This window comes from Staurois parvus, unplaced genomic scaffold (assembly GCF_062004578.1).
Source record: "Staurois parvus isolate SC_StPar_1 unplaced genomic scaffold, SC_StPar_1.0 ptg000294l, whole genome shotgun sequence".
Lineage (NCBI taxonomy): Eukaryota > Metazoa > Chordata > Amphibia > Anura > Ranidae > Staurois > Staurois parvus.
In genome coordinates, this window is record NW_028318090.1 from 1,777,644 (window position 1) to 1,796,201 (window position 18,558).

Below are 18,558 nucleotides of genomic sequence, written 5' to 3' on the forward strand. Positions count from 1 at the left end.
TCAGACTTAAATAAACCTTTGCAATTCCCTTCACAGAAGTGTCTTCTGACATGGGTTTTGGAAGGAATAAAACTGCAATTGTGTTTATAAATACTCAGTGGTGGTCAAAGGTATGAGTCTCCAAAAATTTGAATCACACCTGCGTCTGGACACGTCAGATCAATAGCAGCTTGCATAATTGGTTGACAAAAAAATGTAAACAGCATAAAATAAATGAAGTGTAGTGCTCAAAATATAGATAAATAATACATATGTGAACAATCTCAACAGAATTTCCAAAAGTCCCAATGGAAAGTTCTCTCATACTGGCACTCAATTTACCTTAAAGACAAAGACCAAGTAACTGACACCAATGGAAACAAAATGTTTTGAACAACCCTCTGTTGTAATCAAATTTAGAGCACAAAGATCCTTCACTTTAGTGCCCTTTAGTTTACAGTTATACATTTTTGCATACTTTTGGGCTGGAGACTATCGGGATCTTTTCCATGAACATCCTTAAAATGTTCAACTATTCTGGTTTAAAGTTGACTTTTTTATTGAAAGGACACATATACAGGTGAAACTCAAAAAATTAGAATATTGTGCAAAAGTTCATTTATTTCAGTAATGCAACTTAAAAGGCGAAACTAATATATAAGATAGACTCATTACATGCAAAGCAAGATAGTTCAAGCTGTGATTTGTCATAATTGTGATGATTATGGCTTACAACTCATGAAAACCCCAAATCCACAATCTCAGAAAATTAGAATATTGTGAAAAGGTGCAATATTCTCGGCTCAAAGTGTCCCACTCTAATCAGCCAATTAAGCCATAACACCTGCAAAGGGTTCCTGAGCCTTTAAATGGTCTCTCAGTCTGGTTCAGTAGGAATCACAATCATGGGAAAGACTGCTGACCTGACAGTTGTGCAGAAAATCATTGACACCCTCCATAAGGAGGGAAAGCCTCAAAAGGTAATTGCAAAAGAAGTTGGATGTTCCCAAAGTGCTGTATCAAAGCACATTAATAGAAAGTTATGTGGAAGGGAAAAGTGTGGAAGAAAAAGGTGCACAAGCAGCAGGGATGACCGCAGCCTGGAGAGGATTGTCAGGAAAAGGCCATTCAAAAGTGTTGGGGACTTTCACAAGGAGTGGACTGAGGCTGGAGTCAGTGCATCAAGAGCCACCACACACAGAAGGATCCTGGACATGGGCTTCAAATGTCGTATTCCTCTTGTCAAGCTGCTCCTGAACAACAAACAACGTCAGAAGCGTCTTACCTGGGCTAAAGAAAAACAGACCTGGTCTGTTGCTCAGTGGTCCAAAGTCCTCTTTTCTGATGAGAGCAACTTTTACATCTCATTTGGAAACCAAGGACCCAGAGTATGGAGGAAGAATGTAGAGGCACACACTGCAAGATGCTTGAAGTCCAGTGTGAAGTTTCCACAGTCTGTGTTGATTTGAGGAGCCATGTCATCTGCTGGTGTTGGTCCACTGTGCTTCATTAAGTCCAGGGTCAACGCAGCCGTCTACCAGGAGATTTTGGAGCACTTCATGCTTCCTTCCGCAGACTAGCTTTATGGGGATGCTGACTTCACTTTCCAGCAGGACTTGGCACCTGCCCACACTTCCAAAAGCACCAAAACCTGGTTCAATGACCGTGGGATTACTGTGCTTGATTGGCCAGCAAATGGAGGGTGTCAATGATTTTCTGCACAACTGTCAGGTCAGCAGTCTTTCCCATGATTGTGATTCCTACTGAACCAGACTGAGAGACCATTTAAAGGCTCAGGAACCCTTTGCAGGTGTTATGGCTTAATTGGCTGATTAGAGTGGGACACTTTGAGCCGAGAATATTGCACCTTTTCACAATATTCTAATTTTCTGAGATTGTGGATTTGGGGTTTTCATGAGTTGTAAGCCATAATCATCACAATTATGACAAATCACAGCTTGAACTATCTTGCTTTGCATGTAATGAGTCTATCTTATATATTAGTTTCGCCTTTTAAGTTGCATTACTGAAATAAATGAACTTTTGCACAATATTCTAATTTTTTGAGTTTCACCTGTATATGTGTCCTTTCAATAAAAAAGTCAACTTTAAACCAGAATAGTTGAACATTTTAAGGATATTCATGGAAAAGATCCCGATAGTCTCCAGCCCAAAAGTATGCAAAAATGTATAACTGTAAACTAAAGGGCACTAAAGTGAAGGATCTTTGTAATCTAAATTTGATTACAACAGAGGGTTGTTCAAAACATTTTGTTTCCATTGGTGTCAGTTACTTGGTCTTTGTCTTTAAGGTAAATTGAGTGCCAGTATGAGAGAACTTTCCATTGGGACTTTTGGAAATTCTGTTGAGATTGTTCACATATGTATTATTTATCTATATTTTGATTTATGCATGCTTATACTTTTACGAGGTCCAATATTGTTCTATGTACAATCCTTGTTTTATTGACTGCATGTAATATTCTAATTTTCTGAGATTGTGGATTTGGGGTTTTCATGAGCTGTAAGCCATAATCATCACAATTATGACAAATCACGACTTAAACTATCTTGCTTTGCATGTAATGTGTCTATCTCATTGATTAGTTTCACCTTTTAAGTTGCATTACTGAAATAAATGAACTTTTGCACGATATTCTAATTTTTTTGAGTTTCACCTGTATATCATATACAGAACCCTTGTTGTGGAGAAATTAATGAGACTTTAAATCTTTACTGTCTTCATGTCGCCAGCATCAGAAAAAATGTCAAAACAGTCCACATAAGGACTTATCTAGCAATGGGCACACAAAAACATTCCTTCAGCTCTGGGGTATTCAATCAGCCAGGTCGGGGGTGGTCTCTTCTTAAATTCTGGGTGGATAGGGACATCACGTAAGCTCCGGGTTCTTCGTGCCACTATTTAAGGTTATAGACATGTGCGGTTCGTTCCAAATCTGACACATTTTTTGTTATTCAGAAATTTGGATGCATTCAAATTTCCAAATTTTAATAGTAACGACTCCAAAATAACGAAACAAAATTTGGACGAAATTGAATTCGAAGAGTATTTGTCTTGAATTTGACTCAAATTTTAACTGAATTTGAAAATTAAAAGAATAAAATAGAATATAAAAGAAAAGAATAGATTAGAGAAACAATACAAAATAGAATACAATATAAAAGAATAGATTAGAATAGAATAGAAAAAATCAATAGAATAGAATAAAAAAAGAGAGAATATAACTGTCTTCCGAAATTCCGATTTCAAATTGAATAAATTAGAATTTGAATAGAATGGATTAGTATGGAATAGAATAGAAAAAACAATAGAATGGAATAAATAGAAAGAATATAACTGTCTTCCGAAATTCAAATTTCGAATTGCATAATTTAAATTTCGAATAGAATAGATTAGAATAGAAATAATGCAATAGAATAGAATAGAATAGAAAAAACAATAGAATAGAATTTGATAGAACAGAAAGACTATAACCTTCTTCCGAAATTCTAATTTCGAACAGAAAAATTTGAATTTGAATAGATTTGATAAGATTACAATAGAAAAGAATATAATAGAAAAAAACAATAGAATAGAATAAAAAAAGAGGGTGGATGGTTGCTATTGACCTGTAGAAGCGTGTTTGCTGCCGTTTCTTTGCGAAAAGTATTAATAACTAAGCAGCTCTCATCCACCCTAATCTGAAGACCCAAAAAAGAAATCTGTTTTGGATCAAAACCCATGCTTGTCTAGACAATGTTGTCTTTATTGTGAACTTATAGTGGTGGTGGGTATCCTTTACCATTTTTATGTTTCAGTAATTGAGCCATATATATATATATACAGCTTATTTTCAATTTGAGTATCAACAAATTTGTATTTTTAATCAATACTTGTTGCTAGCGTCAATGCCTTTTGGTTTTTTTAGGTAACCACTTTCCTATGGCCTCAAGTCTATCTGTGGTGTTTAATATATTGTTTTGAAGTATATGCCTCCCTTCCCCAGTCATTGCTGGTCAGTAGCGGAAAGCCATTCCCCCAAGTCATTGACTTCCCACCAGGGGCGGACTGACAACTCATGGGGCCCCCGGGCAATAGGGGATCATGGGACCCCTTTGTCCTTGCCCAAACTCAAAAAAGCTTATGAAAAAGGTACCAGGGGCATCTCATGGGGCTCCCTACTGACCCCGGGCCCTCGGGCAGTGCCCGAGTTTCCAAATGGTCAGTCCGCCCCTGCTTCCCACCCCTCATCAGTTCACACATACCTAACAGAACATTGTGCCCCATGTCACCCTGCCTACTTCTGCTGCTGAAACCATGTAGGTCTGGCAGGTGATCACTCCCTTACAACAGTACCAGCATAGACCCTGGCTCTGGAACATGTCCTTGAATTGGGGCAGCCCAGGATTTTGTTCTTATCCATGATGGTTGGGAACTGTGTCTATTGCTAAAAATCAGTACTTGAACTCCATGTGTTTGGTCTGAGGGGAACATTCCAGAAAAATGATGTCTTCTGTTTGCTGCAGATAAGCCAGGCATTTCCCCAGTCCTCCCTAGATCATTCACACTGTAACATTGTACTTTGATAACAAAGAATCAGCACAAAACTGAACTGTGTAAGGCTAGGTTCACACCTATGCAGTTTGCATTTGATCCTTTTCTGCAGTGCGTTTTGCGTTTTTGCACATGCGTTCTTGCAGTGTTTTGTGTTTTTTTTTCTTGTTGCTAGGCAGATTTAAGATGCAAAATGCATCAAAAACGTGGCAAAAATGCACTACATGCTTTTCTGCAGCATTTCCATTGAAGTCTTTAAAACCAAAAATGCCAAAAAAACGCAGCTGGTGAAAACGCGGAGATGTGAACGTGTTTTGCGTTTTTGCACATGCGTTCTTGCAGTGTTTTGTGTTTTTTTTGCTAGGCAGATTTAGGATGCAAAATGCATCAAAAACATGGCAAAAATGCAGCAAAAACGCACTACATGCTTTTCTGCAGCATTTCCATTGAAGTTTATAGAACCAAAAATGCAAAAGAACTTTTTGTATTCCAAAAAGTCCCTGGCCCTTGCCAAAAAAATGCACCGGGTGAAAACGCGGAGATGTGAACATTTCCCATAGGAAATCATATTAAATGGACTGTAGTGTGTTCTGCAAAACGCTGCAGAAAATGCTTAGGTGTGGACCTGGGGTAAGACAATGTGTATGAACAAAACCAAGGACTCTGCAGAACCAGGATGCATTTTACTGTGACTCTTAGGTTCCATTCACATCTCAAAAGTTGTGCGATTTCCAATGTGGCTTTGGAGCACAATCTTGATGCAACTTGTGGTGCAACTTTGATCCGACTTTACATTCAGTGGACTAAAGTCACATCAATGGTCGTAACAAAGTAATGCAGGAACTATTGTCAAGTCACTGCTATATGAAGTCGCACAGATTTGAATAGTACTCATTGGGAAACTTGGGGTACGACTTGCCATGTGACTTTGGACCCTAAAGTCGCATGGCTAGTCGCACAAGTGTGAATGGACTCTTAAGGGAAGGATTATAGTTCAGGAAGTATATGTTGATCCTAGATGATGTCTGAGCAAAGATGGTGCCAGCTGTTTGGGGCAGAGAGAAACATTGGCAAATATTCAATCTCCATGAAAGGTTATAAATACTAACTAGTAATGCACTTATACATCTAGCCCATATGCAGGAAACATGAGTAAATATATCTCATAATAGATCCACTTTAATATTTTGTATTTGTAGGTTTTATTTATTTTTCTCCTTTTTATGTTAGAGTATTATGAATGTACACTGACTGGCATGCACTAACAATTTTCAGGGTTAAAGCAGTATTAACCACATGCCGCCCAGCCACTGTATAAATACGGTGGCAGAGTGGCACGGCTGGGCAAAACCATGTTTTAAAACGTGTGTTTTGTAAACAGGTAGGGGGCGTGCGCGAGGCGCGCTGCCGCCCTACCTGTCCCGCCGATCACAGTCGTGGATGTCAGTCGCCGGGTCACAGTCGGTCCTTACCGGGGTATTTCCCAGCGATCGGTTTCAATCCCTGACAGAGAGCACAGCTGCAGTAGCTGTGCTTTCTGTCAGTTCCCTGACAGCTCACGGACAAGCTGATCGGGACAGAAGAGTTTCTCTCTCCCAATCAGCGGTATTCCCTGCAGTACACCCCCCCGCCCCCTTGTCAAACACTCCCCTCACACAGATAACCCCTTCCCTGAAAAATAAACTTAACCCCTTCCTCCCCAGTGCCATTAGTACAGTGTCAGTGTTTTTTTTTTGCACTGATCACTGTATTGGTGTCACTGGGGATGTCAGTGACGCCCAAGTCAGTACCCCCAATGTCAGAATGTCCGCCGCAGTCCCGCCATAAGTCGCTGAAAAACTAAAAATCCCAGTATCTTTCCCGCCATTTGTAAACGCTATAACTTTCACGTAAACCAATTAATTTACACATATTGGGTTTTTTTTTTTAGCAAAGACATGTCGCAGAATGCATTTTGGCAGAAATTTATGACTAAATTTGATTTTTAAATTTTTTTTACTGGGCATGTTTTACAGCAAAAAGTCCAAAATATTGTTTTTTTCCCTCAAAATTGCCAGCCTTTTTTTTTTATAGCGCAAAAAATAAAAACCGCACAGGCAATAAATTCTACCGAAAGAAAGCTCTATTTGTGGGGAAAAAAAGGATGTAAATTTCATTTATGTATAGCATTGCATGACCACGCAATTATCCGTTAAACTAGCACAGCGCTGTATAGCAAAAAAATGGCGTAAATTGCAGTATTTATACAGTTATATAGTTTGTAGACGCTATAACTTTCACACAAAGCAATCAATATACACTTAATGGGATTTTTTTTACCAAAAACATGTATCAGAATACATTTTGGCCTGGTTTAATATATATTTTTTATAGCTGAAAGTAAAAAATATTGTTTTTCTTCAAAATTTTTGGCCTTTTTTGTTTATAGCGTGAAAAATAAAAAGTGCACAGGTGATCAAATACCACCGAAAGAAAGCTCTATTTGTGTGAAAAAAAGGACGTACATTTTGTTTGGGTGCAGCATTGCATGACCGCGCAATTATCAGTTGAATTAGTGCAGAGCCGAGTAGCAAAAAGAGGCGTGGTCATTAAGGGGGGTAAATCCTCTGGAGGTTAAGTGGTTAAACCCCAAACAAAAAATGTAATATATTGCACCTTAGCAATCATTAGATGTGATGACTGCATTACTTTTCCTTTCTTAGGCTTTTTTCTGTCTGGTTTCACCTGTTGAGCCAGCCAGTAACACACCTCCTGTATTAGAGTGCCTCCAATCTAGATGAAGGAGCACAGGGGGCCCCTTTGGACAGCAGCATTTTCTGTCTCAGGAGAGGGGAGTGTTAGATGTACTAACAGATTTAAACACACTAACAAACTGAAGCCAAACCCCAGCTAACACTTCATAAGCAGTTAAAGCAGAGTTTTTTTTTTCATTTTGGGATAAAGATTTTACATGAATAAAAAAAATCTGATTATTATAAGCACCCCTGCTAGTGCTAAATGGTTTGTCTCATTTCTTTAACTGATACATTCTACTGGAGAGCATGTTCTTTTGAAAAACAATCAGGCATTTTGGCTGGATCACCAGGTATAAGAAAAAGAAAGAAAATAAAAGAAAATTAATGCAGCCATCACATCTTAGGAATGACAAGCATGAATATAATAAATGCATGCTTTGGGGTTGAATACAGTTTTATTAGTTTTATGGATTAGGTTGAGATACCAGTCAAATATTAGTGTTGAGGATTCAGGTTGGGGCTTAGGGAGTATTTAATGTTAAAAGAAAAATATAATGAATTTATGGTAAAAATGTAATTTTTTTAAACTGATGGTTTTTTTTCTAGTGGTATTTATATAGTTTTAACACTTTATATACTCTACAATTTATTTATTTCAACTACTTTTATAGCGCTGTCAATTTATGCAATGCTTTACATATATATTGTACATTCACATCAGTCCCTAACCCTCAAGGGGCGAACAATCTAAGGTCCCTAACTCACATTCATACATACACATACTAGGGCCAATTTAGACAGGATCCAATTAACCTACCAGCATGTCTTTGGAGTGTGGGAGGAAACTGGAGTACCCAGAGGAAACCCACTCGGGAACAGGAGAACATGCAAACTCCAGGCAGGTGGCACCGTGTTTGGGATTCAAACCAATGCCTCTAGTACTGCCAGGCAGAAGTGCTAACCATTTAGCCACTGTGCTGCAATTAAATTAGCCCTTGCCTTCAAGGAGCTTACAGTCTAAGGTCCTTTTCTCACATGCATTCATTCACACACTAGGGCCAGATTAGACAATTAACTCTTTGGAGTCTGGAAGGAAATTCACAAAAGCAAAGGGATAGCATGCAAACTCCATTTATATATTGTCCAGGATTCAAACCAGAGACCCTAGGCTGTAAGGCAGAAGTGCTAACCACTAAGCCTCTCTATTTTTGTTATTAGCTTGATACAAACCTTTAGATTATTTAGGAATGAGCTGATATCACCTCCTGTGCCATCCAGTTGAGTCCACTGTTTGTACTGATATTGCATTCATAGGACGAGAATACATGTCCAACTGACTTGGTGAAGTCTGCCTTATTAGAGAGGTCAGTGGAATTCAGATGCTAATTTGCTAATAAGTAAAATGCTAAACTACATCCTTATCAAATCACATAAATAGCTGAAAATGCTAACCTCCTGAATGCTATAGACGTACACTTTTCCTTGTTCTTGTTTTTCAGCTCCCATAAACATTGGTGCGCCAACCAGAAGAATGTCACTGATTGCATCTCCATCTATGTCTACTGTGGTGAGGATACTTCCAAAATAAGACCCAATCTATAAAAAATAAAAAACAGTGGTGTCAACAAAACAAAAAGTTTTTTAAAAGAGTATTGCAATCCCCCTTTTTTTTTTTATTTTGTAATATTTTAATTAAGGTGTCCAGTAAAGAATTACAATGAATTCAAAATACAATAAGCATAATATAAAGTTACCATGTGTAATATAACATTGATGGAGAAGGGTTTGGGAGAAAAGGAAAATGATAAGTCAAAAACCAGAATACAAAATGCAGTTCTGCTCAATCCTCTTACAGTATGTACTGCAGAAATTACAAATTCTCTATGTTTTGAAAATTCTCTGTAAAACGTTAATGTTGAAAAAAAGAAATAACACATTCTGCAGTTTTACAAAGTAGCTAGACCAGATTGTAATGTTTATTGTTTACAAAGCTTTCACACATACTGGAGCCAGTTTGGGTAGAAGCCAATCAATCTACAAGTATGTTGTTGGCTTGTTGCTTTTATTAAAGCAGGGGTGTCAAACTGGCGGCCCTCCAGCTGTTGCGAAATTACAAGTCCCATCATGCCTCTACCTTTGGGAGTCATGCTTGTAACTGTTAGTCTTGCAATGCCTTATGGGACTTGTAGTTTGGCAACAGTTGGAGGGGCCCAGTTTGACACCCGTGTAATAAAGTGTTACTAAAGTAATTTAAAAAAAAAATAAAATAACAAACATGTTATACTCACCTGCTCTGTGAAATGGTATTGCACAGAGTGGCCCCAATCCTCTTCGGGTTCCCTGCCAGTGATCTTGGCTCCTCCTCTTCTTTGTGTGTCCGCATAGCAAGCCATGCGCTATGGGGGCACACAGCGCCTGCTTGATCCCGAGCTGTGTGTTTATGGAGCTGCGCTTAGCCACATCCCCCACTTCCTCTTCACTGCTTTTGAATGACAGCAGCAAGAGCCAATGATGTCTGCTGCTGTTTGAGTCCCTGTTTGAAGTGGAACCGAGAGGAGAAGAGATGAAGCCTTGCAAAGCGCTGGATCTCTTCTCCCCTCTTTTCCCCCTCACACAGGGAAGGAGGAGAACAGAGATATATAAAAGAATTTTAACCTTAATGCAAGAAATGCATTAAGGTTAACAAAACTTTTTTTTAGCTTTAGTATCACTTTAAGTCTACATAATCCACTGGAATTATTATTTAATATTAATTTATAGATTTGCGCATAAAGTAATGACAAGAATTTTTTTAAAACTAATGAAAGTATCGCCTATTTATCTTTAAAGTTGAAGTTTAGGTACGGCAATTTTTGCAAACATACCAGCTTGGACCAATGTACACTATATTGCCAAAAGTATTGGGACACCCCTCCAAATTATTGGATTCAGGTGTTTCAATCACCTCCATGGCCACAGGTGTTTAAAATCAAGCACCTAGGCATGCAGACTGCTTCTACAAACATTTGTGGAAGAATGGGTCGCTCTCAGGAGCTCAGTGAATTCAAGTGTGGTACTGGGATAGGTTGCCATCTGTGAAATAAATCCATCTGTGAAATTTCCTTGCTGCTAAATATTCCACGGTCAACTGTTAGTGGTATTAAAACAAAGTGGAAGCAACTGGGAACAACAGCAACTCAGCCATGAAGTGGTAGGCCACGTAAAATGACAGAGCGGGGTCAGTGCATGCTGAAGCACACAGTGCCTAGAAGTCGCCAACTGTCTGAAGAGTTAATAGCTAAAGGCCTCCAAAGTTTGTGCGACCTTCAAATTAGCACAACAACAGTGCATATAGAGCTTCATGGAATGGGTTTCCATGGTCAAGCAGCTGCATCCAAGCCTTACATCACCAAGTGCAATGCAAAGCATCGGATGCAGTGGTTTATACCACGCCACCACTGGATTCTAAAGCAGTGGAGATGTGTTCTCTAGAGGGATGAATCATGCTATTCTATCTGGCAATCCAATAAGCATGTCAGGGTTTGTCAGTTGCCAGGAGAACAGTGTGGGGTTGTTTTTCAGGGGTTGGGCTTGGCCCCTTAGTTCCAGTGAAGGGAAATCTTAAGGTGTCAGCATACCAAGATATTTTGGACAATTTCATGCTCACAACTTTGTGGGAACAGTTTGGGGATGGCCCTGTTCTGTTCCAACATGACTGTGTACCAGGGCACAAAGCAAGGTCCATAAAGACAAGGATGAACGAGTTTGGGGTGGACCTGGCCTGCGCAGAGTTCTGACCTCAACCCAATAGAACACCTTTGGTATGAATTAGAGACTGTAAGCCATGATCAAACATTCCCATAGACACACTTCAAAATCTTGTGAACAGCGTTCCCAGAAGAGTTGAAGCTGTTATAGCTGCAAATGGTGGCCCAACTCAATATTGAACCTTACGGACTGGGATGCCAAAAAAGTTCATGTGCGCCCCAATACTTTTGACATTATAGTGTAAGTATGTATGTGCCATACCTGTGGGATCCCCATGGAAGTTGAAAATCACTGTAGTGAGAATAGCTACTCCATTAATCTCCCCTAGTTTCCAGGCCCCATACTGAGCAGCTGCCGTACTGTATTATTACTACAGGAGGCCAGTTGCTCAGGACAGGCATCTTTCAAGAAATACATAGCATTTTCTCAATGAATGCAATGCATTGTCTGATTGGATGAGGTGGGGTGGTGATATCACAATCTCCTCTTCATCCAATCAGAGAACCCTTTGCACTACTAGTTATTATAATTACAAAGACAGAAAAATAACCTAAATTGATCGTAGGCATATCTTGGGCTCAATGTAAACAGAGGACCTAATAGTTATATTCCTAAATGTTCAACTCATACTTAGGCTCCATGCACACTGGGCTAAAAAAAATGCTAGTTCCCTTGTCAGAAATAAACACTGATATAAAGCATTTTTGGACACAGTTTAGGCAAGTTTAAGAGAGGTTAGCATTTTTTTCTGCCAGAAAGCTCCGATCAAAAATGAAAACCAGCAGGGTTTTCTAAACGTTGAGCGTAAAATATGCCTCTAATCGTCCTAATGTGCATGGACACATAGGATAACACTGAGATACTTCTACAGGCAAAAGCACAAAACTCCCATAGAAGCAGTGATTTTTAAGCAAGTGTGCATGTAGCCTTATAAATATTTAAAAATTCAAACTCAAACATGAAATCATGTCAAAATGCAACCAAATCAAATGTGCTTGTATTTCTAAGCCAAATCCTCTTAGGACAAAGCCTGGTGGCCTATCACAAAGGATAATATCAACCGGCATTTCTCAACCTACAGCATGACTGGCTCCACTTTGTGTATCCAAAGAGATCAGTTTATAATAAAGTCACAGTAATGGACACTCACCTGTTCTCCATTTAATGTGTCAATAATATTGATGTCTCTTCCTTGCATTTTATAAATGATAACCTGACCCGTGTGGTTGTATCGAGGCTGTCCTGCAATGTATATTTCTCTTCCCTTCACAGAAGCAGAAGTTACAGTATATCCTAAAAGTACAAGCATGTGAAGAAGTCAAAACGACGTTGTATCAGCAAAGTGGCCATAAAGGACAGCGTATTATAGCTGGTGTTCGTTTACTGCGTAGTGGGTTTTTGACAATAGTCCAATTTTTTTTTTTATAAAGATGTTTTACTTAATCTATTAAGTTACAGTTAGATGGTAAATGTTTAAAAAAAAGGGAAAATTGAAAGCACTAAAAAAAAGCTAAATTTTATAATATTTAAACCAAAATAAAAATAGGTCTACAAGTTCCGCTCAGTTCCAAAGCCCCTAAAATAAATATAACAAAATAAAAAGAGAGAAACACAGAGAAAGAGGAAACACAAGAAGAATTGCTATCATAGTTTTTGGTTGGTGGATAAATGCCAAATAAAGATAAATGCAATTTAATGCCATAAATATGCAACTGTAGTCCCTTGTTCAGATATACGTTGTATAATGGCATGTGCATCGTAAATTCAATCAGCTGTTTATAAGTGCCACATGACAAATAAATCCAGTTTGGTGCCATAAACATCTCGTTCATATATGCTGGTATGTATAAGTTCTATATACTTTATTCATGTATGCCCAAGGTATTTTGTGCTCAAAAATAGTGTCCACAGGGATGAACCATGCTGCAGTCAATCGTTGTGGAGTAAGGTTATTGTGTGTAAGGCTTCTGTCCGATTTCGCAAGTCACATCTGTCTGCTTTCTCCATTTAGATAGTAGAAGTTTGAGTTGTAGAGACAGATTTATACAGTATATTGTGAAATTTTGTTTTGATTCATGAGACATATTATGTTGTTTTAATACCTGTTAGTACTGTGAAAAAACCTCAGGAACATAACAGGCAGGGTGGGCAACCATTTCACCACAGAGTTTAGACCTTGGCAATAGTGGATCTATATGAACAATGGGCGCTATTCACTTTTAGATGCAAAAAAATATTTTTTGGACACTCCCTCAACACTTGTGGGAGGGGGTTAGGGCACAGGTCATGTATAGACTTGGCAGAAAAGGAACAGATAAGGAACAAAAATATTCAAAATCTTCACAGATGGAGAACCTTCAACCCAACCTGGCATTCTATGAAAACAGCTCCTGTCTGCAAGACTCTAGTTGGTAGGCTTACATTTCTTCATGGTGTTTCAGTCCCCTTGTTTAGCATAATAGGCCTCAAACTTAGGCCTCTCTCCAAGCACAAAGTCACCTTCCTGAGACAACAGCAGGCCTGGGAGGATCCAACAGCCACTTACATCTATACCTCAGGCAGGAGGCCCAGGGGAAAGACCGACTTTCCAAGGTCACTCCTCAACATCTACTATATACTCCTCTCACAGCCTGCACCAATGGCAATAAGTGTTAGCTAAGAGAATATAAATATTCATAACTCTTATTAGTGCTGCCTTTCACACTATTGCCAGGGACACTACCCAGTTGCAGGTAGAAGCAAACAATAATCACAGCCCAGGAAAGACCACAGAAAGCTGATATAATCAATCCAGCTCAGGCTGACTACAGCCTTGCAAAAAGGCTTAAGTCATGGAGTCTATGAAAGAAAGCCTTGCTGCACCATGCACTGATTCACTGTAGGGATTTCTGGTTCTTTATTCCCTCCTTAGCATAAATAACTAGGATATACTTTTTCCAATCACCCTGAATGCGTTTTGTAGCCAGGTGTTGGACTACAAAAACATGGTGGAGGAGACATTGTCATCTATTGCCTCTCTCTCTCTCTACTGTGATAATAATATAATTCGACATCAGTCTCTTCCAGTCTCTTCCAGCCGGAAGGGGGAGAGCTAAAGTCAAGTGAGTCCATAGATTTATGGCAGAGTGCCTGGAACTCTTGGAGTTGTAGTCTGGGACTGAAGCCATGTAAAGGATCAACTGAATTTCTAAACAGATTCCAAGAGACTGTCCAGCAGGAGGAGCCAGGAGGGGTGTCGGGAAAAAGGCCAGTCTCTTGGCACCACTAAAGTCCAGGCAGACACAGCTGCCAGTACATTTTCTCTGTGAATAGGAAGCCAAGCTGGCTAGGCGAGAGTGCAAGGTTGGCATTGGAATCACTGGAGGTTCACCAGCACCATCTGATCTGTTGCTTTTGCTCAGTTGCCACAGGGAGACCTAAGCATTCATCTGACTCTCTACTGAATCAACAGGATGAGAGTGAGGGGGGCCCTTCCACCGCTATAAACTACTGTTACCTCCTGGAAGTTGGTGAGAGGGCCACCTTTACAAAAGAACTGAGCCACTGAGAGCAGAGTATCCAGTTCACCAAATCCGCACCACTCCTATACCAAACCTGTACCGCATCTCTACCAAAACTATACCGCACTTCTACTAAATCTATACTTCACCATTACTAACTCTGAGCCATGGTTCCACCAAACTTTACCACCTCTGGCCGGCATCAACATCATTCTGTGCTAAGATAGTATTGCACCTCTTCACATCTCACTGTATGCAGGTTCAAAAGACTATCATTAAGTACACAAGCAGAAGATCAATCTTAACCTCCCTAGCGGTCTGATTATGTCAATATTTCTGTGCTCAAAGCGGTACACTTTTTTGCATGGAAATATGTCGTTTTTTTATTGTAGGCCTGTAATTTTTAGGAATAACTCACTGAAATCTGTCCGAACAAGAGTCTAGTAAACATCCCGGGTATGATAAAATTTTAAACACAAAATCATAAATTATAATATAATAAATAATCATAAAAAAATATAATAATAATAAATTTAATTAAATAATAGAATCAAACTAAAAACACTGAAATTTGAAATACAGCACCAAGTTCGCACATCACTGAGCTTAGTCGCAAAATCATTTTCAGTGTCTGATGATGAATTTCCCCACAAATCATTATCACTCAATTTGCAAGTGGTTCTAATTTACTATTGCTGTTCTCTAGCGCTTTTTGGACACCATGGACTTTTCTCAGTTTCCAGGCAGAAAGAACGGTAAAAATGCAGGCAGGGCGCAGGACACAGCACTCGGGACAAAATGTATGTGAAATGGTTTGATACAGGAATGTTATACTATGCGATTTTAGTGTATTGAGTGAATGTCACTTTTAACATTTTTTAATTTCCCACCGGTTTCATCCCCTGTTTGTCCCGATGCTCGCAGGGACCGGACCCCGGATGCCGGCATTGGCCGGAGGAGATGGCTGGGGATGCTGCAGGGGGGACATTGCGGGAGTGAAGGACAAGGTAAGTGCAAGAGGGATCCCAGAACAACGGTGCAGGGTAATCCTGAGTGTAGCTTGGGGTTACCGCTTTTGGTACTGAAAGTTAACCCCGAGCTACACTCGGGAATATCACCAGGAAGGTTAAGGACTGCTCCTCTCATAATCCATCCTGCAAAATCCCTTTTTCCCCTTTACTTTTTTGGTCATTTAACCACTGACAGTGCCTACCCAGTCGGTTTTGGCCTAGCATAGCTGCAATTAGTGGATATTGGTATTGGTGTAGTTTCTGTGTTTGGAACATCAAGTCTTATTACTGCTCACTGTTACATTTTGGGTAACCAGTCAGTTGTGCTTACATGCTAATAAAGAATATGCTAATAGGAGGAGAGAGCAGAGTGACAGGGAGATAAGCTCATTAGTCTGATGCTTCCTTTTTCACTGTCCAGTCACCAGCTGGGGGCAGAACAAGGCACATAAGGATATTTTATCTGTGCCTGAGAAACATCACGTCTCTCACCCTGGCAGGCCAAACTATGTAAAGCTCAGGAATGGATGAACAGAAACACAAATCTGTTAGCACATAAAACAGCTTCCTCATATGTATTTGATCCCAACTCTGCACAACTAAAATATCACCCCTTGCAGTGCGCCTGGACCCACACTGCAAGTGTTATGTGCTCATTTAGATATAATGGAAAAATAGATTATTTACCCAATCCTATACTACTCCCTTTTTGCTATACCTGTCTCCGTAGCCTCTTCTTCCCCATGTTCTAGCAGTCTAGGATCCTGATGTCATCAAGACTAAAGCAGGGTCTATAGCCCTGCATTGGGCATGTTGATGCCACCACTGGGATGGAGCGTAGGGCAATGTCATCTGCCGGGGGGAGCAGAAGGTCAGGTAAGTAAAGGCTCTTCTTCTCTTCCCTTGGCAAAACAAACAATTAACCCTTGCAGTGCAGGAGTAGCCCAACTGCAAGGGATCATTTGAACTTTTCCAACTTTAGCAAGCTTTAACACAACATTGACATTCTGGTATTTTGTATTAGTCGAAAGTATTTTAAAATGAGGCTCCTGTTTACATTTCGCAAATACAGTATTTGGCAGTCATCCTGCTTCTGGTATTCCAGACTACATATGAACTATAGTTGCATTTTTCCAGAACAGACCTGATTCTGCAATGAAGGGATTATAATAGCCCATCCAAAACATAAACTGGGTTATTCAACAATGCAAAGCACAGTGAACCATAGCAACACAACAGCATTCAACATACTAAATTGAAATCTGAAGGCTATGGGTAACGTAAGCAGTATAGTGTCCTGAATGTCCCTTCACTGGAAATGTGACCGACAATAATGTGATGTTTCTTTGAATTGTTGGGTCTTTACGCAGACACTTATAGGAAACACCTCCTATTGACCTGTAATTCAGAGTGCATCCTGCCACTGTCTGCGTGTATAGCTGGTTACTGGCATCAGGAAACACAAAACATCACTTGTTAAGAGCATCCATTCAAATGTGAAGACAAAACAATGTCATACACACAATCTAGAGACACGTTTACATTTCCTGCCATGAAACACTATTTTTATTTCACTGATGTATGTTTACCAAGACATGGACAAGCAGGGTATTAGACGAATAGAGTGTCATTTTAAGTGTTAATATACCCCAGATTGTTGTAAAAGTAGATATAAAATCTCATATAATCTTTAACGGCATAGTTCATCATTACCAAAGAACTGCCGATGCAGAGAAGGGACGTCTATAGATAAAAACAAGCTGTGTAGCTTTGATCAAAGTTGAATAATGCCCTTGCTATAGGTGTAGTCCATTTACGTAACTCATGAAGCCTGACTAGAAACTTTCTAGGACATTGCTAATAAAAGCTTAGTTGGTACTGTTCATTAAATTTACCTTCCACAGAATCTGGCCTGTGCTGACAACTGACAAATGGCTCCAGTAGTTAAAAATGCAATGTCATTTGTAAAAATATTGCACACGCATACAGGTGGGTCCTGGTGGTTGACTAAAGGTAGGATCCCTGAATTGGTTCTTTAAAATTACATTAATATGTTAAAGACTAAGATCACCTTTTACATAAATTGGGCCAAACAGACAAGGAGTCTCTGTGGTCTGAAATGATCTATTCATTTTGTAATAAATATTGCTTCCCTACTCCCTGCCAGATGAATGCATATACTGTATGCGGCCCTGTGTAAACAATTTACTGTGTTGAGAGCCCGTTCCTTACATGCTCCCAGCACAGTAGCCAGTGAGGATCGGTAAGCTCACAATGCATACTTGTAATTGGGAACTTTCTGATCATGTGACTGTTGTGACAGCCAGGGAGAATGTCATTAGCACACAGAGGATTACTAATATGGGTCCAAAATTTTTAATGAAAGATCACATAGTAACAGCAAGGCAATGTTTCAGAGTCTCGCATGACCCCTTCATCAGGAATGTGACAGCCAATCACAGCAGTCACATGACCCAAATGCTCAACTCAACCTCCTTTTATAACTCTTAAAGGGCTGAGAGGCAATTGGTGGGAAGGAGCTAATGCACCTGCCATACCTGTAGGCCCTTTCTTTCACCCATGAAACCTGGCTGAAATACTCCCAATGTTTACATTCCTACATCCTGGATTAGTTCCAGGACATGGGCTACAACAAAAAGGCCACCGAGGCTCCTTCTTTGAAGACAGCTAAAAAAGATTATCACTTTAGTTGTCCTCAAAGTAGGAGGCTCAGTGGCCAATTTGTTGTAGTCAATGTGCTGGAAATAAATCGGGATGTAAGTATATAAATAGTTGGATTATTGCAGCCAGGCTTCATGACTAACAGAAAGAGACTACAGGTATGGCATGTGCATTAACCTCCCTGGCGGTATGATTATTTCAGATTTTTGGTGCTGAAAGCGGTACCATTTATTTGCATGGAAATATGTATTTTTTTATTGTAGGCTGTAATTTTTAGGAAAAACTCACTGAAATCTGTCCGAACAAGAGTCTAGTAAACATCCCGGGTATGATAAAATTTGAAACACAAA

General features: G+C 39.6%; 1 protein-coding gene across 1 annotated transcript in view; it reads right to left on the reverse strand.

Annotated features, from left to right (window-relative positions):
- ITGA1 (integrin subunit alpha 1) overlaps positions 1-18,558 on the reverse strand; it is a 190,037-nt gene that overhangs the window by 52,601 nt on the left and 118,878 nt on the right. The window contains exons 12-13 of the mRNA XM_089682692.1: positions 12,167-12,309; positions 8,722-8,865 (exon numbers count right to left, since the gene is read on the reverse strand). Coding sequence (XP_089538818.1) covers positions 8,722-8,865; positions 12,167-12,309 — 287 coding nt within the window. The remainder of the gene's footprint in view (positions 1-8,721; positions 8,866-12,166; positions 12,310-18,558) is intronic.